Source organism: Cyprinus carpio, chromosome B19 (assembly GCF_018340385.1).
Source record: "Cyprinus carpio isolate SPL01 chromosome B19, ASM1834038v1, whole genome shotgun sequence".
NCBI lineage: Eukaryota > Metazoa > Chordata > Actinopteri > Cypriniformes > Cyprinidae > Cyprinus > Cyprinus carpio.
This window is the reverse complement of record NC_056615.1, coordinates 26419916-26445743: the sequence shown is the minus strand read 5'-3', so window position 1 is coordinate 26445743 and position 25828 is coordinate 26419916. Positions and strand designations below refer to the sequence as shown.

General features: G+C 35.7%; 1 protein-coding gene across 2 annotated transcripts in view; it reads right to left on the bottom strand.

Annotated features, from left to right (window-relative positions):
- The window catches only part of zgc:63863 (uncharacterized protein LOC393372 homolog), a 30013-nt gene that overhangs the window by 2180 nt on the left and 2005 nt on the right, over window positions 1-25828 (bottom strand). Inside the window, exons 4-8 of one of the 2 annotated variants that reach the window (XM_042745174.1) lie at window positions 24730-24916; window positions 24274-24375; window positions 12507-12648; window positions 8415-8599; window positions 6488-7066 (exon numbers count right to left, since the gene is read on the bottom strand). In XM_042745174.1, the coding sequence (XP_042601108.1) occupies window positions 6976-7066; window positions 8415-8599; window positions 12507-12648; window positions 24274-24375; window positions 24730-24916 (707 nt within the window). In that variant the 3' untranslated portion in view covers window positions 6488-6975. Of the gene's footprint in view, window positions 1-6487; window positions 7067-8414; window positions 8600-12506; window positions 12649-24273; window positions 24376-24729; window positions 24917-25828 lie in introns of those variants that run through there. The other variant, XM_042745173.1, reaches the window with a different exon arrangement.

The following is a 25828-nucleotide window of genomic DNA, read 5'->3' as shown; positions in this document are numbered from 1 at the left end:
ACATTCAACATTTAATGAAAAAGTGGCTCTCGTACAAGAAATACCATGGGCAGGCACTGACGGGCTCAATGACTCTAAGTCTTCATTGTTTTCTGTGCTTTTTTTTTCTTCTTTTTTTCCTCCTGCCTCTGATTCTAGGCTTTCCCCAGTTCTCATTAGTATCTACAGCTAATGCGCCACCGCTGAAAATAGCTGACAGGTACCAGCAGAGCAATTAACTTTTAAACTTTCCCTTTACCAGCGAAGGCCCGGGAGAGCCAGCGAAACCACTCTAACGAAACCCAAACAAAACCCACAGACACCCACCCAGAACAGCTCCTTAACCCATAACCAAACTGAACCTACTAAGAAATTATCTTTACACACAGCTTCATCCATTCAGTGACAGTTTGCTGGAAAACCACATCGGTCAGGTTACTAGAAGCACAAAAGAACTGCACCATACTCCAGCTCTTCTGAAGTCAAATATTAGCTTTGTGCAAAGTACTGTTTTATCGTTAACTAAAACCATTAAAAAAAAAGTTTTATTACTTGAATTAAAATGAACAATAACTAAAATATATATATATTTTACATTTTATTTGATCTAGTTGCCAATGGAACTGGTTGAAGTACTAAAATAACTAACAATAAACTATTATATATACACTTAATAAAAACTATTTATAAAAAGAACTAATACAAATGAAGAAAAAAAAATACTAAAAGGTTAAATTAAAAAGAAAACAGAAAATATAAAAAATAACATTTAATTCAAAATCTTAACAAATATTTAATAGAATGTCAATAATATTAAATGAACACTGGTGCAAAGATGTATGTGATATTTACTAAAATCATATTTACAATAATGATGCCTAGTTTTATTACACCAAGTTATTTTATTTCAACTACTTCCCAATGCAATATTGTTCTAAACACTAAAAAATATAATAAATAAAAATCACTTAAACTTTAAAATTGAAATGAAAACAGAAAATATAAAAATAAAATCAAATTGAAGATACTGACAAAAACTAAATATATTAAACACTGGTGCATAGACGTAAAGTGAGCACCATGTAAAATGAAATTATATTTGCAAAAATGGTGCCCAGTTTCATTGCACCAGGTTATTTTATTTCAATATTTGTTACTTTCATTTTACTTGTAAAAATAAAAAAAAAGACAAACACACAACAAAATAACTACAACTTTAAATTAAAATCATAACAAAATGACCAAAATTAATGATTCAAAATATTAACAAAAACTATAACAGGTTAACAATGGTGTTAAACAACTGCTGGAAAGACCTAAAGTGAGCGTTATTCACAATATTTACTGTAATCTTATGTGCAAAAATGGTACCTTGTTGCACTGCACCAGGTTTTGACGCCAATGGTGCCAAAAACAATTGATTCTCGTGAACATATGGAATGGAGAACAACTTTCTTTGATTGTTCCCTCACATAAAGCTATCCATGACTTCAGAAGCCTTGCATATGGTGCTTTTTTTGGTATTTTTTTGTTCTTTTTGGAGCTTGGCAGATGTGAAACTATGACCTGTTGTTGTATCAAGAACCAGGTAAAGATTTTTCAAAGATTCGGGTACAAAGTATAGACAGGTTTCGAAGGACGCAAGGAGTAAATAATTTAATTTTTTGGGTGAACTGTCCCTTTAACTCCCAACGCGATGGGCTCTGCAGGGAATCTCTCTTCCCTCATCTTCAGAGATGAATTTTAGTCTTTGGTTTCCTCTGACTGCTCTCTTCAAGGTGGCACATGTCTGACGGTCTTTGATCGCTTTTTCTCCCTCCCTCGTCTCTAAAAGAGTTTCTAATTTTACCGTTTCCTCTCTCAGAAGCAGCAGATTGTGTGACCTCTGTCACATCATTCTTCTGTTTTTTCCCCTCGCTCTCTTCCTCTTGCTCAATCTGTTCTTGCTGTGGTGAGGAAGATACAGCAGATGATGGATGTGTTTACACTGGAAGAACATTTCCAAGGCTGCACTCAGTCAAACCATCACAACTCCACAGTCTTCACGGAAATCCTATCCTCATCTTCCTCCTCTGTGAGGGTCTCGTTCACTAATGCACACACATAAACCTGTGTGCAAAAACCACAAAACAACATATGTAAAAAAGTTTAACAAACACATATATTTTTAATTCAGGATAAAATTTAGAAACAACCCAAACCACACATTTACATATTAAAAATTTGACAAATATTTTTTTTCAAACTTTTCAAACTTTTTATCGGAAATAATAAAATTATGGCCTCAAAGATGCATAAAATTGATCAAAAGTGAGAGTAAAGGCACAAGTAATGTGGCAAAACATTCTATTTCTTTTCAAACTTTTTATCGGAAATAATAAAATTATGGCCTCTGCAGATGTCTGAACTGAGCACTTAATATCCACTGACCCTAAAATTGCCCCTGCTCTCTCCTGCAGGTGTAACTTGCCTGTAAACCTAATCACCATTAGAGCCTTGGGAGCCTGTTATTGGCTTTTAGACCATATACTTAAACCTCTCTCTCTCTCTCTCTCTCTCTCTCTCTCTCTTTCTCTCTCTCTCTCTCGCTGTCATAACGTTATGGGTTAACACAGTTCAGTGGGATGCTCTAATTCAATGCGTCCTTCCATCTAACACACATGATGGCCCTATTATTAGACACTTGCTGCTGAGATGGTATGCCCAATTACCCACGAGTCTGTACTCGGCTTGTGTGAGAGTGTGCGCGTGTGTGTCCTGCAGGCCTTTGTGAATCAGCTCTGATGTCCTGTTGTCCTGATAACCCGTAAATGCTGGCTCTTTGTCACGTCAACATGAGCTGCTCATTCAAGCGTGCTGTAATGCACCAAAGGCCTTTGCTTACTGGACACACATAGAAATTACAAGTGGAGCTTAAAGGGTTATATGTTCCTATATGCTCTATAGGTCCACTTTGGTTCACCAAAATCTTCCAAGGAATCCAAGTCAATAATGATTCTTTGAAGTCAAGTCAAAAAGATTTTAAGTATTTAGTATTTAGGAGCTGAATGCACATAACGCCACCACAAAGTCAGAATTTCGAGTGGGTAAACTGAACTTTCTTTAAAGGAATACTTCACCAAAAATAAAAATTTGCTGAAAATACCAGTAGCCCCTCACTGCAGAACACAAGATCCAGGGGGCGTGGTTGGATCCCCATCTAGGGGGTGGAGAGCTGGTAAAACATTAGGGGTGGAGATGGGTAGGTTTAACCACTGGCGGTGGGTGGGTTTAGGGATCAGGGGGTGGAGACGGGTAGGTTTAGGTATATGTAAGGTGGTCCTCTAGTTGGATCTGGATCCAACCACGCCCCCTGGATCTTGTTCTGCAGTGAGGACCATCTCCAAAAAAATAACCATAAGACCTATTTTCTAAGATGTAGATGAGTTTGTTTCTTCATCAAATTTGAAGAAATTGCATCACTTGTTCATCAGTGGATCCCCTGGAGTGAATGGGTGCCGTCAGAATGAGAGTCCAAACAGCTGATAAAAACATCACAGTAATCCACACCGCTCCAGACCATCAGTTAATATCTTGTGAAGTGAAAAGCTGCGTGTTTGTAAGAAACAAATGCATCTTTAAGATGTTTTTAACCTCAAACTGTTGGTAAAATACGAATGTTCTATCTATAATATTGCTTTCTTCACTGAAAAATCTCATTTAAATCTGGAAAGAAATATGCACAGATCAAACACCGTTTACAAGCCAAAACAGTGTGTGTGTGTGTGTGTGTGTGTGTGTGTGTGTGTGTGTGTGTGTGTGTGTGTGTGTGTGTGTGTGTATATACTGTATATATATGCCTATATGTAGGTGGATTTTGATGTGAGAGGTGGACATTTAACTAATATTTACTCAAAAATCAACAATAAAAAACATAAAAAAAAAAAAAAAAAAAATGGTTAAAAATATCTTGATGGATTTGTTTCGTACAAACACTCAGCTTTTCACTTCACAGGATGTTAACTGCTGGACTGGAGTGGTGTAGATTATTGTGATGTTTTTATCAGCTTTTTGGACTCTTATTCTGACGGCACCCATTCACTGCAGAGGATCCAATGGTGAGCAAGTAATGTAATGCCAGTTTTATCTAATAAAGAAACAAACTCATTCACATCTTATATGGTCTGAGGGCGAGTACATTTCAACAAATTTTTATTTTTGGGTAAACTATTCCTTTAAGCCCTGCATTTGTTTACTCATTCATTTTACGATCCTTACGATTAATTTTTCGGCCAGTTCTGTGTTTTTTTCCCTTATCAAAAGAGGTCATTGTAGTGTGGGAATTGGTAAACATTACTTTGGTTCTAAGCAAAAACTGCACCAAAAAAAAAAAAAACACCTTGTTTAGGCAATGCATCAAACAAAGATCACACATTTCATGTTAATTTAAAGCAGCATGTCTCAAACCCATCACTGCATATTTTAGATCTCCCTTAGTTAACACACCTGACTCTACTGATCATCAAACACATCCCATCAACCAAATCAATTACCTCAAATAATCCAAAACACTGCAGGAAAAGGATTTGCAGTCTTGTGAGGATCTGCAGGAAAAGTATAGAAAAACACAACAAAAAAAAATACATACATCAAACAAATAGCCTAGCATTCATTAAGGAACATAATATTACATCAGTCTATCTTTCCCCTTGCCCTCTCTCTAGTTCTATAAATAAGAAAAATAGGAAAAAGCCCCCAAAAGTCATATGCAATAAAGCATGCAACATACTGACTGATTTGCCTCAGCCTTTCTAAAGTATGAAAAAGATTTATAAACGTGCTTGAGGGTTCAGACCAGCTCTAGGTAGACGTGGGTGTCATGTTCCTGAAATCTTTGTTTAGTTTGGCAGATCTTCCACACCCTGTGGTACTTTATCTGAATATGGGTAGCTGATGCATTTCATGGCACCTACCCAGATTAACTTTTTAAATTATGAAAGATTTGAACATAAATGCGAGTTTGTATATGAATATGAAAAACTACCTCAGTCTTGAAACTATTAAGCCCTTGGTTAACATTATCGAATAGCCTGTGTGGCTTATGACATCATCTGAAAAGGAACATCGCTTCAGAAGCGGAGCAAGTTTTATTACATTTTAGTGGAAGAGTTGAATTATACAATACACTTTTTTTTTTTTTTTGAATTCCATGCATGGAAAAATCACAAAAAAATTAGAACAGGAACATGAATTTAGAAAAAAATAATGAGATATGAAGTCAGGATTGTGATATATAAAGCCACAACTGTCAGATATAAAGTCACAATTAGAAAAAGTAGATGAAATTGTAAGATGTAAAGTCACAATTATGAAAAATAGCAGATGCAAGATATAAAATCAGAATATTTTTATTCATATAGATGAAACTATCACAAAAATCAGAATTGTTAAATATAAATTTGACTAATTTATTTTCGACTTCTGTTAACAGATTGAAACTATCATATTGCCTTTTTATTTTTTGTATCTCTCTGATTGAATAGCATCAATAAAAAGAGTTAAACTAAAGAACTGTAAGATATCAAGTCACAATTAAGAAAGATAGACAACTGTGAGATACAAAGACACAATTTTGAGATACAAAGTTAAAGAAGACAACAGGGTTGTGTGAAGTTGCAATTACGAAAAATTAGGAGATATAAAGTTGCGTTGTGAAACAAGACACCTTCTGATGTTCATTCATGTTTATTTCATGATATAACCAGGCAGTAAAGAGGAAGACATGATCGCTTCACGTGCTGCTTGAACTGAGGGGCTACAGAGATCTGTCACAACAAATTAAAGATCCATAAAGCACTATTTGTTGTTTGAATTTCTTTAAAAAATTACCAAATTTGAAAGCTGAGACCTTGTTTCATACCAAAATTAACCTGCTCTGTCTTGTCTGTCTGTGTGTCATCAGTGTTTGCTCCACAATGTATTTTTCATTTGTGTGGCGTGAGAGCAGACCGCTTTTCAGATGTAGCAACAGTAACTAAGGGGCGGGGCGTGTTTTTGTGCAGGATCAATTGTAACTAGGATATAAAGTTGCAAATATGAAAAATACAGTAGACGCAATTGGGAGATATAAAGTAAAAATAAAAACATAAAAATAAGAAAAAAAAAAAAGTAGACCCAAATTACAAAAAAAAAATCAAACTGTGAGATACAAAGCTGCTATTACAGCAAACAACCTGCATACAAACACCCTCAGTCCACAAACTCTCAGCATCTTTCCTGAACACACAATAACCAACCAAAAAAACAAAAGGCAGCACAAAAACTCACCACCAATAAAAACACACCTGAACACACAAATTCCCCTAAAACACAATCTTCTTCAATAACACACAAGATCTAATCAAACCGGCAACAGGCAGCGCTAACGAACCCCAAACGCTGAGATCAGAGCACCCGGTCAATAAAATAATATTGCTGCGTTTATTAAATCAAATCAGATTCAAACGCAGGCCATTAGCGTTAACCTGGAGGGGGCGAGCACGGGGTTTTAATGAAGAACGTTTGGGGGTCAGAGGCATTAGAGAGGACGTGCCACTCCTCATTACAGCACTCCACAGGGTCAAACAGAACAATAGAGATCAAGGTCACAGGTCACGGCCTCAAGAGAGGCTGCTCATTTCACTCACACACACACACACGTATGTTCTTTGCTTTCAGTGAGGCCACAGATGCTGGTGGGGGAGGGGTTATGCAAATCAGGGTAGAGCTTTAATAACCCATTGAGGCGGAGCTTCCTTATTGCAGGCCTGATTTGCATACAGAGTCCTTCTTGCACTTTCTGTCTATCTTTGTTGCTCTTTCTCTCTCAGTATAGCATTTCTGTCTTTGTACAGGTCTCTCTCTCTCATTTCCGTCTCTCTCGCTGCCCCTCATTCTCAATTCTGTCACTTCCTTTTTCTCATTTGTGTCTCTCTCTCGCTCTTAATCTTCATAGGCAACAGCAGACGCGGGGAGATCTTAAACAAGACAGATCTCTCCTCTGATGGCTTTTTCAGCACTGAGGGACTCGAATTCAGTTCCCGCCGAATGCCGGAGGAATCGTTTCCCGCTGCCGTAAGAGATAAATCATTTAAGTGGCTTCACCTGCATCTGCAAATGCAATCGACAGACCGACAGAGAGTGTTTAGACACACAGGAGCTAGACGCAGACAGCTCCGGCTGAGCGTCCTTCACGTCACAACAGGGGCGCAACAGTCTCACCGTGTGCAAAGGAAGTGATATACTCAATAGCTCCACCTGATGGACACAGGTGGAAACAAACACCCCTCCAGATCAAAGATGACAAGTGTGTGTGCACTGTATCTTACAGTGTAACATCCCTGGAACTAGTATAGAACACTATTTAGGGCTGAACGATTTGGAGAGACAAAAAAGCAAATAAAATGAAATAAAAAAATAAAAAAAGATCTCCAGGTTTGCTGAGCTTGTTTGTAGGGGTGCAGAATTTGGCAAATAAATAAATAAAAATAAAATACAATCATATTGTGAGTATATACTAAATGCTAAAACTAATACAAATTATTGTTATTATTATAAAAAATTAAAATAAAACATCAATATTGTAATCATACTGTTGTACTGTAACATAAAGTGTAATATATAAAATATTCAAGAAAATACAAAAAAAAAAATAAATTACCATCAAAAAAAAAAAGAAATATAAAACAAATACCACACTATATAATTACAAAATAAATAGTATAATATATCAAATATTATGTAAAAAATAATTCAAAACATTACTTATTTAATAAAATCAATAATATCAAACATTGATAAAATATTTTATTTTACAGCATAATAATAAAATTATTTTATTTTTTTACAGCTGTAAAATATCAATACCAATATTATAGAAATGAATAGTCTTATTTTCTTAATTTTCAAACATTAAAATAACCTTTGGCAAAAAATAACAGGAATCTCTTAAAGCTCCTTTGTTGGCAAAAAGTTTATAAACCTGTCTCAGTAAAAATCTGGGGTGTGTTTCCCAAAAGCAACTATGGTTGTAAGTTCCGTCGTTAGCAATAGAGTTCAGTGGAAGTAACGACTATAGATATCTAACCGTGCTTTTGGGAAAAAAGAATGGTGCATGTTGTATTCCCAAACGCATGTTATAAGCGACCCAAACCCAAAACACTCACAGAGATGGAGTTTGTGTGGAGCAGCATTTACTGTGAAACCAATTGCTCTGAGATCCTAAAAACACAAGATTTTGAGCCGCTCATGTGTAAATAAACACACTGCAGTTCTTCACTCCAAAACATGCAGTGTATAATCATTTATAATAATTATAGATACTTTATAAGTATCATATTTACTTATGCTTCACTGAAGAGGTGAAAACCTTTGTGCAAGTACATGTGTGTGCATGTAAGCGTGTTTGAGAGCCTCACATGTTACGTGGCTGAAGTGCTGCAGACTGGGTAAGCAGAGAGGGCGGGCAGCTCATGAACAGGCTCTGAGCTCGACCAATCAGCTCCTCATACGGCAGATCCTGAGGCATCTGAGACAGCAGGTGATGAACGCTGGCCATATCACACTCACTGCTCTTCACTTCCTTCTGTCTGTACAACACAATCTGATGATAGAGAGAGAGACACAGACACAGGTCTATTAGTCTCAGCGTCAGACTGGCCGCCCAGAGTCCATTCACTGACCGTCTGACGCATACTGTAGACAAAACTGACAATTCTGGCTTTATTCAAGTATAACAGTCCATTAGGACACAAATGTTGTGTTAAAAATGTTGAAATTACACTTCTGAGGAAGAATTTAATTGAAGTAGACAAAGGTTCATAACTTCAAAAATATGAAAAATACAAAAGATTAGATTTTTAATCACTTAAGGGCCTTTTGCACCGCTTTAGTTCCAGAACTAAATGTACAGTACTAAAGTACTGGGTCGATTTTGCGCGAACTGTTTCCCAGTACCATTTAAAGAGTTGCATTCGCACTGATAGTGTGTACTAGGAAGTGACGTAAGCCGGTCATTTGTGCATGGCGTTCAACAACAGAAACAAAGAAGAACAATGTTAACAACAGGAGGATGGAGGACGATGTGTTCGGAGCTGTGTTTTTGTTGTGTCTCGCGGGTTTCACAATAATGGACATGGAATGTCGACGTATACGTAAAGTGATTGAAAGAACGGAAAGGAGGACTAAGAATCTCCAACGACAACTGGCAGTGCTACATTTGCTACAAGTGCCTGCACTTCAGCGTCCGTCCATCTATCGCTGATCATCATACTTGCGAAATACGACACAATGTTAACAGTATGTTACATGCCGTTTTAAATCATGGCAGGTGAGGGCATTTTCGAGCGGGTCTGGCTAATCAATGTATACTTACGTCACGGCTAGTACCAGTTGTGCTGGTGAGACCCTGCTCCGGAGTAGGAGCTAATTTGGTTCTCGAAAAAAACAGTCTGGTACTAAAATCGCACCCAGTTCCGGCGGTGCGAAAATGCCAAAAAGTAGGAAGTTCCACAATTAGTTCTGGTACTATGAAAAGGTTCCTTTAGTAGCATGTAAACTAGACATCCATGAACAGAACAATACATTTCACTGTGACATAAATCAGGTTTGATCAGGTAAAAAAGAAAAACAAAAAAATCAATGTGAAAAAGTACTAAACAAATTAGACAAAACTTTGTGCTGAACCCCATTTCTGCCTTATTTATTTGGTTCTAACGGTCTTCAGATTGTTTTTTTCTTGTTTTAAGCATACAAGTGAGTAATTCTGTTTTGATTTACACTTAATTTTTTTTTTAATTTATGTTTAAATAAGAAAAGAATAATACATTAAAAATAATAAATAAATGATATAAAAGAACAATAGAAACATGATTCTTAATTCATCTATAAATGTTTTGAGGATAAGACAATTAAAATTTTAAATGATTCTAATTGTAATCATACTACAATAATACAGTAAATAAATTATAATACACACACACACAAAAAAAACCCACTAACTGTCAATTACTTTGAGAAAAAAAAAAAGTAAGGAATTGCCCGCTGAACCCCATTTCAGCTAAATTTTATTTCATTTATTTTATTTTTCTTTTTTAAGCAAAAAATGTAAATATTTGTTAGACTTAACGAAAAAAAAAATTAATAATTAAAACTAAATCAAAACACAAAAAAAAAAAACAATTCAAAAAAACAAGTTAATGTCTTTTTTCTTATGTGCAGATAGTTTTACTTAAAAAAATAAAAAAAAATAAAAAAAAATAAAAAAAAAATAAAAGTGACTAAGTGTAAATTTACATGCTCAGACAGTCTCTTCCCATCTAAGTAGGTGATTCTTGGTGAGAATAAAATGCATTTTGGACCAAAACTAAACCGTTTCCTTCACTTACAAGCAAACAGCAATGAACTGCCTGTAAGGACTAACCGTAAAATACACCTGAGTTCACAGATGCTCACTACAGCCGATCAGATGGACTCTACAGTCCAGCACAGGTCAAATAAGAGCAGTCCGGATTCTGCTGTTCAGAGCTGAGCTGGGTCACGTCCAGCAGTGTGCGAGTGCACCGAACCCCAGCACATGCACTACCTAAGAAGCAGAATGAACTACATTTCCTGCTGGCTTTCTTATCCTGACTTCAAACGGCCGCTGGCCCCCTTTTACATTTCACCGTCTCCTCTAGAAAGAAAAAAGATCCACGAGACAAAAAGATTCCACACAAACACGCAGCCTTCCACACAAACCTCTGGTGAATTCATTAGAGTTGTTTAATTAACTGATCCCGTTACAACAAAGTGCCCTCGATTCCTGCATCAGATGAGGAAGGAGTGGAAAAATAAAGAAAATTCTTCTCCTCTCTTTGGAGCCACGTTTGTTGTTGTTGTGCTGATGAATTAGCGATCGCCTAAATAAGTGAATTAACAAATGTGGAGGCAAAACATGGTAAACAACATCCTCTTTAGGATTACAAAAGCTTGGGTATAGTCTGAGGGGTTATACGACATGGAGGATCGCTCTGCGCTCTCATTACTGCCTGAAATTTCAATGTGATCATGGGAAAACTATAAACTACTGTTCATAGCAAAAGAGTGCCATTCTTGAGGACAGAGACAGTTTTTTAATGTTAGACAAGTCAGATGGACACATGCAGCCCTTAATTAGTTAATTAAAAATTATTTATTTTATAAATGACCTGTTTAGAGATAACATATAAACAAGTAAATCAACACTGACAATCTGATAAGATGTAACATTACCAGTAAAGACCAATGTTGTTATTAATTAAAACTAAAAACTATGAAAACTAAAAACTATGAAAAATAATTTTCAGTAATTGAAATAAAGCTGAAATAAATAAATAAATAAATAAATAAATATATTAAATAAAAAACAAACTTAAATGAAAATGACAAATGTTGCCTTTGCAACTAACTGAATTGTTAGTTGATTTAAAAATTTCAAAAACTGAAATAAAATTTAATTTAATCTAAATATAATAATAACAATAATATGTATATAATTATAAATATTGTTATTTTTATATATAATAATAGTAATTATTATTATTATTTTATATTAAAACAAATGGAATCTGGATAAAAATATTAAGATAATAATAATAATAAATATTATAATATTTATTATTATTATTATTATTATTATTGATATTATCCTTTTATAATGAAAAACTTTTAAAAAAAAACGAAATGTTGCCTTGTTGTCTATCTGCAATGAAAAAGTTTATGTTGAAGAACATAAATTACTAAAACTGAAATATAAACAAAAACTAAACAGAAGTATTTAAAAAAATAAATAATCATAATAATAAATTCATAATTAAATGCATTATTAAACAATAATAATAGTAGTAGTAGTAGTAGTAATGATAATAAAATATTAGATGAAAACAAATACAATTTTAAGTTGAAATAAGTTAGTAATTTAGTAGTAAAAAGTTATTAAATAAAATTACTAAAACATAAATAAATGAATATTAGGCCTTGTATCTTTATAAATGTAATGCTTACTCAATATTGCCATTTTAAAAAAACATGCTTAGTGTGCCTTGCCAAAAAATTGTCAAATTGGACGGTTGAAACTAAACTAAAGTGCTTCTCATCCATGCAGATGAAGAAGACAGCACAGTGTTTAAAGGTCATTTCCAATGACTGACAGCATGGAGTTTAGCAGTATTTGGTGCTGATGTGTGAACGGTATCTTAACAGTAAAAAGATGAACAGCTGTTGCTAGTGTGAACAGCAGATATGGCGTATTTACCACAAAAAAAAATCCAAAAATCATAAATTAAATGTGAAAGTGGCTTTTTCAGCATGCTGTGGCAGGAGTGTTGAGTTTTAAGGACACCCAGTCATGTTAAAAATAGTTTTAAAGACACTTCAGTCCCCTTCTCTCTCACGAACACTGAAAAGGTCAAAATGCAGCACTGCTCGATGTCCATGAGAGGCTGGAGATGGAGCGAGTAAAGCACAGACCGCAGAGAGAGGCTCCTCCTTACCACAGCGGCGAAGTAGATGGCCATGAGTGGGTGAGACGCCAGGAAGAAATCATAGAGCCGCAGAACATGCCGGAAATCTGACAGGACGTAACCGTACCATGTGATCAGCCAGCTGAGGGCGAAGATGGTGCCCACCTCAGACCTGCAACACAAACACAATCGGTTATTAGCTCTAATCTGTTAACATTAATTAATTCATTAGAAAACATGAACTAACGTGTAACAATTAATCTATTAGTAATTATATTTAATTTATTAACTATTTATTCATTAATCCTATAAATAACTTATTATTAGCAATTTATTAATTAATATATTAGAATTTTTCGGTTAATTTATTAGTAAGTATTTTTTAGTAAGATATTAATTTCTTAGTCATTTCAATTTATAATTAATTTAAAATATTAGTTACTTATTAGTAATGATGTCTAGTAATAAAGTTATTAGTAATAATGAAAGTGTTCATGTTAGTTCACAGTGCATTAAACATGATTAAGATACAACTTTTGATTTCAAAAATGTATTATTAAATGTTAAAATTGAGATTAAGGTTATTTAATGCTGTAGACATCCTGTTCATTTCATTTCATTTCATTTCTATATATATATATATATATATATATATATATAATTTTTTTTTTTTTTTTTTTTAATTTTAGCTTTATGTATTTAAACTAAATTTATTTAAGCTGCATGTAAATGAGAAACATTTCCTTGGCATTGTTTGCCAACCCTGTTTTCAGAGCACATGCTTATATCTGAAGAAAACTCATCATTCAGCCCCAGTAACTGAGGGGCAGCGTGCTTGCATGCATCATGTTAAGTATGTATCCGGCACGCTCAATGGCAACATGACCTTTGAAAGGGCCTATAATCTGTGAAATGGACATTCAAACATGACAGGACTCAGCAGAGCTCCCGTGAATCCTCCTGAAACTCCTCTAAAAACCCACCCAAGCATTTAGCACGTGCAAAACACAGGAACGCATGTCTGACACATTCATTAATCACCTTCACTGATGTCACTGATATTCCATGCGAGCAATTTAACACTGCTCTAGGCCTTTTCTCCACCCTGTAAATGTGCTGCAAGGTCACGAGTACATGTAAGACGAGAACAAAAGTGACCTGCCAATCGACTTGAAAAAAATTTACCAGTCATGAAACTGAAACTGTTGCGTTGTATGTGCAACTGTATGAGAAAATTGGGGAAACACATTTATGTAACAAATTACAGTAAAATTACAGTTTATTTTACAGTTTTATTAAAATATTTAATACAACTTATTGTTTCATATTTTTATTACATAATAATTACAATAAAATTATAATACATTTTACAATAATAAATCATGACAATTATTATTATTATTTTATAGTCATATTTAATTGGTCACAAACTGTGGAAATTTGGTTTCTGAAAACTGGAAATGAAAACTAAAAAAAAAGTGTAAAGATATAATTAAAACAAAAAATTAAAAAAAACTAATTTCTTTTCAGTAAAAAAAAAGATTTCACAAAAAAAAAAAAAAAAAAAAAAAAAAAAAAAAAAAAAGTTTGGATGTGTTGCTGCCGTATGTTAAAATGCTTTGAATTACTTTTTGTCCGTACATCAAGCTACATACACTCCTTACATCATAATGGCAAAGCAAAAAACAGGTTTTTAAAATTTTTGCAAATTTATTAAATAAAAAAACTTAAGTATTCAAACCCTTATCTGGGACAGTTGAAATTCAGCTCAGGAGCATTCACATTGCTTGTAGATGTTACTACACTTCGAGTGAAGTTAACCTGTGGCAAATTCAATTGAATGGATATGATTTGTAATGGCACACACATTAGGGCTGGTCCGAATACCATTTTTTGGAGCTTCGAAGCTTCAGTAGTAATCAACATCGAATATTCGGAGGGAGGGGCTGAACATATTCTTCTCTCTAATAAAGGCAGGAATCGCTGTGTGTCTGTCTGTCTGTTTGCATTTCTATTATTTCAAGAACCGTTCATCCAATCGACTTCACACGTGACGTGTGTGTTGCTGCGGACCCAAGGGACTGCAGTGTTGCATTTTGGTGCAATATAAAGACACGTTCAGAATTAATCAACTTTTGACAAACTACAGAACAGCGCGAATGGGAAGCGGCACGCCTCACGCAGACAGGGCTTATATGCTCCAAGAACGGACACTGCACTAGTGATACAAAACACACAGGTCTGTTTAGAGCAATACTTTTAATATAGACACATTATCATTGGGTTGGGCTACTGTACTTTTTTTTATTTATTTATTTTATGGCTGCCGTATTCGCCATAAAAGTTTTTAAGTATTAAAGTATATAAGTATTTTCCAAGCAAATTAAGTGCACGTTTTTATCGTGTGTAAAATTACTGATTAACATGGAGGATAAAAGCAGCTAGTTTTTTTTACACCAACAATATAGTATAGGCGTAACGTTACTACTTACAGAACTCAGGTGATTTTTCAAACTTGATGTGCTGTTGTGGTAGGCCAGTTTCAAATCGCATATCTGGCTCACTGCCTTTGTCTGGTCCTCACTCAATTTAAGTGCTCCCACACAGCAGAGGTCTTCGGGATTTCTGTCTTCTCCTCCAGATTAACTGAATCATGACCTTCACTCATGGGCGATTCATAAGCCGCTTTTCCATTATCAGGTCGAACGGGTCTCTTTGCTTAACCGTTCCATTCAGCATGGATACGGTTTCATTTTCCACTGGCGTTTATAATGGAGCTCTTTGGAATGCCATACAAATGCGTCAGTCGTTGCCATGGTTGTGTAATATAAACAGCAATAAGGATGATGATCAGATATTTCTCATTTTTTATTCTGATATTTACTTCAATAACAGAAAAAAAAAAAAAACTCTTGACGTGAAAAATAAAATAAACAGAAGGCGACGACGGGTATAATATCAATAAGTGCAAATGTTTCCTCCACAGACATTTTTTTTCTTTTTTATACTAAACGTAGTCAAGTCATGTCAAGTAACCTTTATTTATATAGTGCTTTAAACAAAACAGATTGTGTCAAAGCAACTGAAAAACATTAATTAGGAGAACAGTGTCAATAATGCAAAATGACAGTTAAAGCAGTTCATCATTGAATTTAGTGATGTCATCATGCAGCTCAGCTTAAATATTATCTGTGCAATCAAGTCAACGATATCGCTGTAAATGAAGTGTCCCCAACTAAGCAAGCCAGAGGCGACAGCGGCAAGGAACCAAAACTCCATCGGTGACAGAATGGAGAAAAAAACCTTGGGAGAAACCAGGCTCAGTCGGGGGGGGCAGTTCTCCTCTCACACATCTGTGTAAATTTCACTGCTTTGAAGAGTCCCAGAAGCATGAAGTCTCTGTTAACCTTAATGGAAGAAGTTTGAAACAACCAGGACTCTTCCTAGAGCTGGCCTTCTGGCCAAACTGAGCACTGATGGAGATGGGCTTTGGTTAGTGTGGTGACCGAGAACCTGATGGTCACTCTAGTTGAGCTCCATGATCATATGTGGAGATAGGAGAAACCTACAGAAGGACGAACATCACTGCAACACTCCACTGATCTGGGCTTTACTCAATTCTCTCCTCAGTGAAGACACATTGAAACACACTTGGAATTTGTAAAAAAAATTAAAATAAAATAAAATAAAGCACCTAAAGGACCCTCAGACTGTGAGAAACAAGATTCTCTGGTCTGATGAACCTCAATTCTAAGAATCATGTTTGAAGGAAACCAGCTCTGCTCATCACCTGCAGAGCACCATGGGGAAGTCGTGGCCTAATGGTTAGAGAGTTTGACTCCTAACCCTAATGTTGTGGGTTCGAGTCTCGGGCCGGCAATACCACGACTGAGGTGCCCTTGAGCAAGGCACCGAACCCCCAACCGCTCCACGGGCGTCGCAGCATAAATGGCGGCCCACTGCTCCGGGTGTGTGTTCACGGTGTGTGTGTTCCTCACTGCTGAGTGAGCAAGAGCGGCTTATTGTGGCCCAGCCACAACCTGGGATTGAACCCAATCAAATATTCCTGGAGAAACCTGAAAATGTGAGTCACATCCAACCTGACAGAGCTTACGAGGAGAAGAATGGCAGATGCCAAATGCTGATGTGCAAAGTTTGTCGCATCATACCAAAAAGTCTTGAGGCTGTAAAGGTGCTTCAGCTATGTACTGAGTTAAGAGTATAAATACTAATGCAATGCACTTAAAGTTTCTTCTTCTTATTATTATTAATTTATGAAGATGTGACAATTCTGTTTTTGCTTTGTCATTATTGGTGTATGGAGTGTAGATTGATTTAATTTAATTTAGAGCAGTTTAACATGAGGCACCAACATAAAACATGAAAAAAAATTAAGGGGTATGAATTAGGGATGCACTATATTATCGGACTGATATCGGAAACGGCCAATAACGTCTTTAAATGTAAATATGGGCATCAGCACAATATGAAAAATTATGCCGATATGTCTTGCCGATAAGAGGAATACGTTAACTCACATGTGCTCAGGGTGTGCTAGAGATTAGATCACATCACATCAGCAGTCTTGAAGCAAAGTTTTGTCTGAATGATGATTAGATTCACTCTTTTGGATCACTGCATTTAATCTGTGAAAGCACATACAGACTGTAGCATTTGGTGTATGATAGAGTAAATAGTAATAGCACACGCAGCGGCAGCCTCATCACAAACATGACACTTGTAAATTAAATAATTTTATATATAGTGATTTATTCATAAATTAATAATATGTTTAATTTTTTAAACAAATCATAAACTCTTAAAGAATTTCTAAAATTTTACAGCTCTTTTGCTTTAGACCATCTACAGATGTTAAATCTTAAAATACAATCTTAGGGTTAACACTGCATTTTTCTGTGGGGAAAAAAAAAGCATTATTTGATTTTTAGTTTTTCTGCACAGGATATAAAAGCTTCAATGTACTGTCAAAAAACCATCATTACTGTTTATTTTATTATAGCAAATAAGTTCTTATTAAAAACTAACCAAAATGTAAAATATTTAGCTTATAATTTCTGCACAGGAGAGACTTGGTGTTGTTTCCAAACAAAAGAAAATATATCGGTATGACCAAAATGATTTGAAAATATCAGATACCAAAAATCCAATATCATGCATCCCTAGTATGAATGCTTTTGTAAGGCATACATACATACATACACATTTTTTTCTATGCACATGCACTTCCCAACTAAATCACCCCACTAACTCTCAAATGATTCATTCTTTGCAAATATAGCTATTCAATTCGTCTGCTGAAAATTCTTGTATTTTTCGAATTGCAGAAAAACAAAATATCACAACGTTAGTTTTTCCCAGTATCACACAGCCACACCTTGTGTGTCCAATGAGAATGGAATCGTAATGATTGGCAATGGAAGAGACCCTTTAGTAAACAGTAAGACAGCAGCGTCATCCAAAGTTTTAAGAGCACAGTAAATGCTTCTCTGTACAGAGCGACTGATGCACGAACACAAACAGGAAAATAACTTTTCTTTTTTAGGCTGTCTCATCCACCCATGGGCTTTTTAAAAGTTCTGCATTTTTATTAACTTGTTTGGAAAGACCCATAAAAGCAAAAGCAACAGCACCTGAGTGAGCAACACCATTAAACCTGTGGACCAGCGCTGCGACGAGACGCACACATGCAATATTGATGAAGAACCTCTTATTCTCTACATTTTAGATGAGTCGCCATTAAAAATAACCTACTTCTACAAACGCGAGCCGGAAAAGCCGCACGCAATGCAGTGCCTCAGATTTATGTGAACACTTGCACAGACGCAAGGCGACATACATTTATGATGTCCCAAAAGTGTATCAACAATATCAACAATTTTGTTGGCTTGCCACACCAAATGGTTTTCACATAAACAGACGGCCAGATAGCAAGAAAGCATGCAACTTTCAGCATCAGGTTTTAAAAGACAAACAACAAAGGCTGACAACATTTAAGATGCATGTGAGGAATATGCAAGTTTTTTTTACCGTTTAACACAAGATCAACAATATCGATGATCAGTATGTGAGTTTCAGCACAGAGCTTACTTTCATGACACAACCTTATATTTCTTTACCATGAACAAGCGTTTTTATGCAAATCTCAATATTTTGTGAGTTTTAGCAATTTTTGACGATTGAAATATGTGTATTTTCTAGCTACTGTAGCTAGGCCTGGGTATCGAGTTCGATACTTTTTAGACACCGACTGAACTGCCTCGATACCATCGAATATCGAAAAAAGGCTAATCATTAGGTACCAAATTTCGATATCTAATGGGTTAATCTCATCAATAACAGTGAGCCAATAAACCTGCAGCACTAGGTGTGTTCAACTAGAAGCAGTGTGGCGCAGATCGATCATTGTTTGACATCCGCGAGAGCGTTTCGAAAGCGTACGGAGCAGTGTGCTCTATACAAAAATCCGCCGCAAACTCTATGGGCGCCGCCATCTTGCCTGCCGCCATTACTGCGTGCCTGCGAAGTGTGACGGTGTGACACTTGCCGGTGCCCTCTAATGACATTTCAATGAAAGCGGATCCTGCTCATTAAAGAAAATGTCTGGTGAAAGGGAACATTGGGTAGATGATGTCAGGCAGTGGCCAAAACTTACTGATAAAGGTAATTTATTGACAACATAATGTAATGTAATGTATTGTAATTAAGAAGTGTATTAATTGATGACAACAATAAAACCGAACGCTGTCATTACTAGCTGTGTTGTTAATATGTTCACAAGCTTCACAAGTTTCAAATAACTATTAGGCCATCCTTAAAAATATTCTTGTTTGCCATAACTGACCGACCCTGTCAATTTAGGAATGACCCAATTAATTATTTTTTTCCCCTTTTTGTCCGACCGACTTGCCGACTGTAATTGCGTTAAGACCCACCGATTTTTTTTTACTCTTCAAACTAATACAAATGCAATAAAATGTGAGACACACGCAATTGACGCTTTTCACACGCTCTCACACCACACATCCATTTTCTCACGCACAGAAAAATCTGTGACGTGACAGATCCCTAGCGGCACCTGAACTGATCATCTCTAGCTAATAGTAAAGAACTCTGTGTAATCCGTGAACATGGGCAGTCAATGTGCAACAAAGGTTCGTGGATTTCACAAACGGGTTTATTCCATGTCTGTAGTTTTATGCTGTTGTTAAAACAGCCAACCACACAACACACTCTTCTCGGCATCACTGGACAGCATACGTACTAAAAAAAAACTAAATAAAAATAACTTTTCGTACAGCTATAATCTGCTACAGCCGCCTACGGGACTAGCTACTTCAGCTACTTCCTAAGCAGCAAGGCACGCAGTAATGGCGGCGCTGCTTTACTTCCGTGTTTCGCCGGATTTGTCTATAGCTCTCGTGGTACTGTAATACACCGATCGGTCTGTACAGTCGGTCCGCGTCACCGGTTACACTCCGAGATGTGGCTCACACGTGAGGCTGTAGTGTGAATGCGTCCCAGGCCAGCCCCCTTAGATGTAAGGCTACATTTACACTGATCCTCGTAATACTGCCATTTCCACTGCGTTTCAAGCCGGCTTTCCACTATGGAGAGCAGCGCGGGAGCTTTGTGGAGTTCTGATCATATGCAGATGTCCGTTCATACTACAGGACCGAAAGCATTTGTTACGCAGAGTTAATTTTGTTGACTAATAATTTACGTAATGTTCATCAACAAAAAAATTTTCCACTGACGACAACGAGACGATAACAGACTAAAACTCTTTTTGAATGACAAAAACTATGATGAAAATACGAATAAAAACCAAGAAGAAAATGTTAGGAAGGGACGATTTGGGAAGAGATTAATTCAATTTCAATGCGTGGTTAGGAGGTTAGATGCGTACATATGAACCGGCGGGACATAAGCTAAAATACACTTGCTGCACTTCGCATAAAACATTCAAAAATTTCAGTACGTGGGAGTAAGAGAAGAGCAGACATATAGATAAATCTGATGACGAAATAGAGAACTCAATTCGGTCCATTTTTTAGAGCGCAGACACTACATGGACACTTTTTGCTTCCATCGGAATGAATTCATTCTGATTGACGAATCCGAACATAGTGTTTACATGAACGCTGAATAAAGTCGGGTTGATGCGCGTTTACATGTCACAAGCTTCTGATCGGATTTACTCTTTTGACATGTGCACACTGCATGAATATACAGAGTTTCCCGCTGCTGTCGCATATTGGTTTATAAAGCACACATGATATTTATCTACTTCGGGTCCTACTTAGACGATGACCAGCACATGAACTGTTGTGCTGCTTAACGTAACTCAAAAAAAAAAAAAAAATTTAAAAAAAAAAAAATTAAAAACCTTGTAAAAGTGCCCCTTCCCACACCCAAAACTAGTTGTCTGTTGATGAGAGTCTTAAACAAGGACTGGTGGGACGTGGTCCTGTTCCACTTCACATACACTGAGTGAAAGGGGAGTATTATAATGACAGGACACTTATTTATGACACTTTATTCGCCTGGAAGAACACCTCGTTCCGCACATCATACGTCTTTACGCTAGTTCTACGTCACTTTGCATGCGCAGTACTTTCTAGTTTTGGTTTTCAGTCCGATCAAGTGTTTACATGTCCTCTCGCTCGGATTACAAAAGGAATAAACCACCCCTTACAATCCGATCGAAATTTTAGTCGGATCTGGCCAATTCAATCCGACTTACATGTGACTTTTTTATTCTGATTGTGTTTCCAGTCCTATTACGATCGGATTAGTAGGGTCCATGTAAACGCAGCTACAGAGAGCGCATCTCACAGCGCGCGAGTACTCTTTCGAGTTGCATGAATGGAGAATTACACACAAAGTGATCTAGAATTGTCCGTTTTGACGAGTATTCACGTAAACACAGTTGATTACGTCTTAAGTGAACGTAAACAGTAGGGAGAACGTGTATCAGTACATTGCATCCGTGCATTCGGTTTTAAAGGGACAGCAGCCTAATTTAGTTGCTATCGTCCGAGTCATTGATGTTAATCAAGCAACAAAAGACAGAATATCACTCACTGCCCTTGACTGAAGAACTTTAGTAGCCCTAAAGATTAATCTAAATTTATTTATAGAAATAAATATGTCTCTTGAAAGAATGAAGAATATGGTAAGCGAGTTGCTATAAATGATGCATAATAAACAATTATAACTATTGGTATTTCATTAAAAGACGACCCCGTTCTTTATGAGAAGTGGTTTTATTTAATTTTAACAAAGGCATGTTGTGTGTCACTGCAAATAAATCGGCGTCTATCATGATAAAACCTTAATATCAAACCTATATAATGATTTTGGAAATTTTGGAGAAATGCTTAATAAGGTTTATTAAAGTTCAAAATTAACACTGGTGTTACATGACCATTCATGCACACTGTAGCATCATGCTACATAAGACAATAAATAGGATTTATATTCTGCTTTTACTCAAAACTCACTTTAAACCACCATCGAGTGTTCCGATTGCCGTCTAATGTGTGTTTTGGCCATGTAATGTTGCTGAAATGAAACATGTTATTACCTCTGAGTCAGAGCAGCGATCATGGATGAGAACACAGGCAGACAGCGCTGGAAGCTGTTAACGCTCATCAGTAAATCAGTGGAAAATTAATAGAAATGATGATCTTGTCTATGCGATTTAAAACAAACACACTAGTGTAAGAGTAGCCTAACAGATGTGTAAACTGAAGACTATTTGAGCTTTATTAAAACTATTTGCACTGATTTATTGTGTTATAAATAAACTGCAGAGTGGAGGTGCATCAGTTGACTAAACAATATGCATTTAGGTTTACTGATAAAGTCTTAAAATTAACAAATGAAAAGAAAACTTTAGGCAATATGTAATTATTCTGCCACTTATAATAATGAAGATAAAAGTAAAAACTTTAAAGTAAAAATGTTGGTCAAGGATATAAAAATCAGGAAAGAACAAATCCTTACTGTTGAACCCTGTGACAGTGACTTTGATGAAGGACCGCACACAAAACTGTCTCCCGTGAGAGCATTTCACAAAGTGCTTGTGTGTGTGTCCTTGCAGGGAAATCAGTTTTGATCTGACAGAGGTGAAGTGAACCGTACATCTACTACACACTGCTACTCCTCTCGCCTGATTCAGTGTAAACAGCTACCATCTACTGGCAGCAAACGCACAGACATTCAAGATCCACGTCACAGATTTCAGCAGCTTTAATAGTCACACACAGTGTGTAATAGTCAAAGATAAACCTGTTAACAGGCAGTGCTCTTTCATGACTCTGTCTAGTTGTTTAAGATGCCCTCTGCTGCCCTCTTCAGCACAGAGAAGTCTATTAACCTCAGCTGGGTAGATGCATTTAAATCAATGATCTGGGATCAAAACAAGCCGATTACCATTAAAAAAAATTTTTGACTAATCACTCATTTTGTAACAACAAATACATTTTTAGTAATGCACTTGGAGAGGAAGCACACTGTTCAAGTGCTTGCATCAATTCTTCTGCATGTTCTTCTGTTTTCTTGGATGTCAAGCTTTGTTATTCACCCTTTTAGATGCAGGGATACTATGATAATGGATGAACTTATTCTTTATAAAATAACATTGGTAACAGGGCCCATTCCCACCAAAGACTTAAATAAATAACAACATTTAAAATACACCTCACAACTCTGCCTTTATTTAACCCAATACATCTCTTTAAGCAAACTTAGGGGTTGCTTACGCTCAGTAAGTTCTATAGCTTTCCACCACAACTACTTCAAACCTAACAATTAATCAGTTCATCGATCATGTAGGTGGCAACCACCACAGACTTAAAACAAAAACTCGGACTTTGTTTCTCCCCATATATAAACTCAGAATTCAGACGCCCCCCCCCCATTCACAAGTTTGCATCTTGGAATTCTGCTTTTTGTATCTCACAATTTTGCCACTTTTATTCTCAGAATTTTGAGTTTATATCTCACGTTTCAGAATTTTTATTTTTTGCAATTCTAAAAGGCAAGAAAAAAAAATCTGATTTGTGAGATATAAACAAATGATATATTCTCTATATAATCGTGTATGTGACGAATAAAAATCTTTAATCTTAAACTCAGAATTGTGAAAAAAAAGAGTCAGATTTTTTATTTTTTTCAGGTTTTTTCAGGTAAATCTAAGACTTGTAGAACATGTAATGAAAATTTAACTCCCATAATTTTGTTCAACTATGTTTTACATTCGCATCTCAAGTAAATGTATCTTCTTGATTTAATGGTGTTTAGATATTTGTATTGAAGAAAATAATCAGGAAGATAATCAATTTCTGCAACATATTCAATATTTAATGGTATTACTTCATAAATTTAAGACTTTCTACTCTGATTTAAGGTCTTAACTTGTGGAAGGGCAAATAAAGAGTTTTTAAGACCTGCAGAAACCCTGTTTTTATTCTGGCAGAAACAGGCTTTCATATCCAACAGCAATTAAAAAAAAGACAAAAACAACAAGAACAACCTTCTACCATGCTATATAGTTCATTAGTTTAAGTGGAGGCTGTTTATGGCTGATGCATTAATATATAACTGATATGCAGTCACAGCTGGTTATTTAAAACAGCTTCAAACATGCCTGATCCAATCAATTTAGAGCCAGAACTACCTTAGTGCTTTATCTTTGGAAAAACTGTAGTTGTGTAGAATATGCCCGTGAGAACGTGGATCAGTCACAGATAATCACTAGTCAGCAGTCTACCTGATCATGAAGTCATGTAACTCCCTGTCCACTCGCTGCAGAATGGGCATCAGGTAGTTCAGGACGTGCTTTGTGCTGTCCATGGTGGGGTCCATGAAATCCCTGCAGTTTCCAGCAGAATAAAACACAAAATACTTATGATAAGAATTCTTATCAACATCAGAGCAAACAAAAATCAGCTTTTTTGTAGCTCAGCAGCTACAAGGTCACGGATTCGATTCCCTTGGAATGCAACTGATAAAATGTCATTGCAATGTGAATTTGGATAAAAGCGCTTTGGATAAAAGCTCCTGGCAAATGCACAAATTTAAATGTGCAAGTTGATGTTGCATCAGTCAAGTTTTTGATTTTTAATCCTAAAATATATGTAAAATGCTTATGTGAAACTAAAAAAAGTAAAACATAACATTATAATCAGAATTAGGTGGGGAAGAACATAAGGTCAGGTTAAATCACCTGAGATGATGATTGGACAGTTTCTCCATGATTGCGATGGTCATCCTCTCTCCCACCACCAGCAGGAAGGTCACCACGATGTCATGATAACCCTGGTAATAGTACAGCTGAGGATTTCTCCTCAAAACATCCAGAATGATGTCGATCAGCTGCTCCTGGAGAACCTCTCGCTCATCCACACGCATGCCTGAGAACAATTACATCACCATAAAACCAAACGCATTACTAAAAAAAGCACTGGTCGATGGAAATGAATTATTCCATTACAGTAGGATCAAACACACTCGGCAGACATAATGACGTGTAAAAGTCTCCGTGATTATTGCAGCTTCAAACCTCAACTTTCCAAACATCACATGAGAAGCTCAAGGTGTTTGTGTTGGGATAGATAACACACAATCAATGCACTGTTCTAAATAAACACAGGAAGAATGTCACCAAAGGACACTGGAAAGAGTGGTGATTATACAAGCAAACATTAATATGAAGAAGAATATTGAGATGTTCTCTGTGAGGTCCAAAAATGTGTGACCAAAGTGAAAATATGGGATAAAAAAACAAAAACAAAAATAAATAAATTAAAAAAATCATTTAAACCTGGAAATAAAGAACATTTTAGGGTTTAAAGCAGTTACAAAAAAAAAAAAAAAAAAAGGTTTAAAAAAAAAATTCTTAAGCATGTATCTCTAAAATCTTATATAACTGCAAATATTTATATCAAGAGGGATATCTGGGTATTCAAAGGTCAGGAGGTCAAATGTCTACATTAATTTAACTCTGGAAATATAGAACATTTTAGGGTTAAAAAAACAAAATGAAAGAAAAATACAATAAAATTAATAATAAAAAAAAAAAAAAATATATATATATATATATATATATATATTATATTATATTATATATATATATATATATATATATATATATATATATATAATATATATATATATATATATATATATATAGACACACACACACATACATGTACTATAAATATCTTATTTCTTACAACTTTTGAATTGCTTTGTTGCATTCCAGTTTTTAATTTTAAGTTGGTTTGGATAAAAGTGTCTGCTAAATGAATGAATGTATCCTGTAA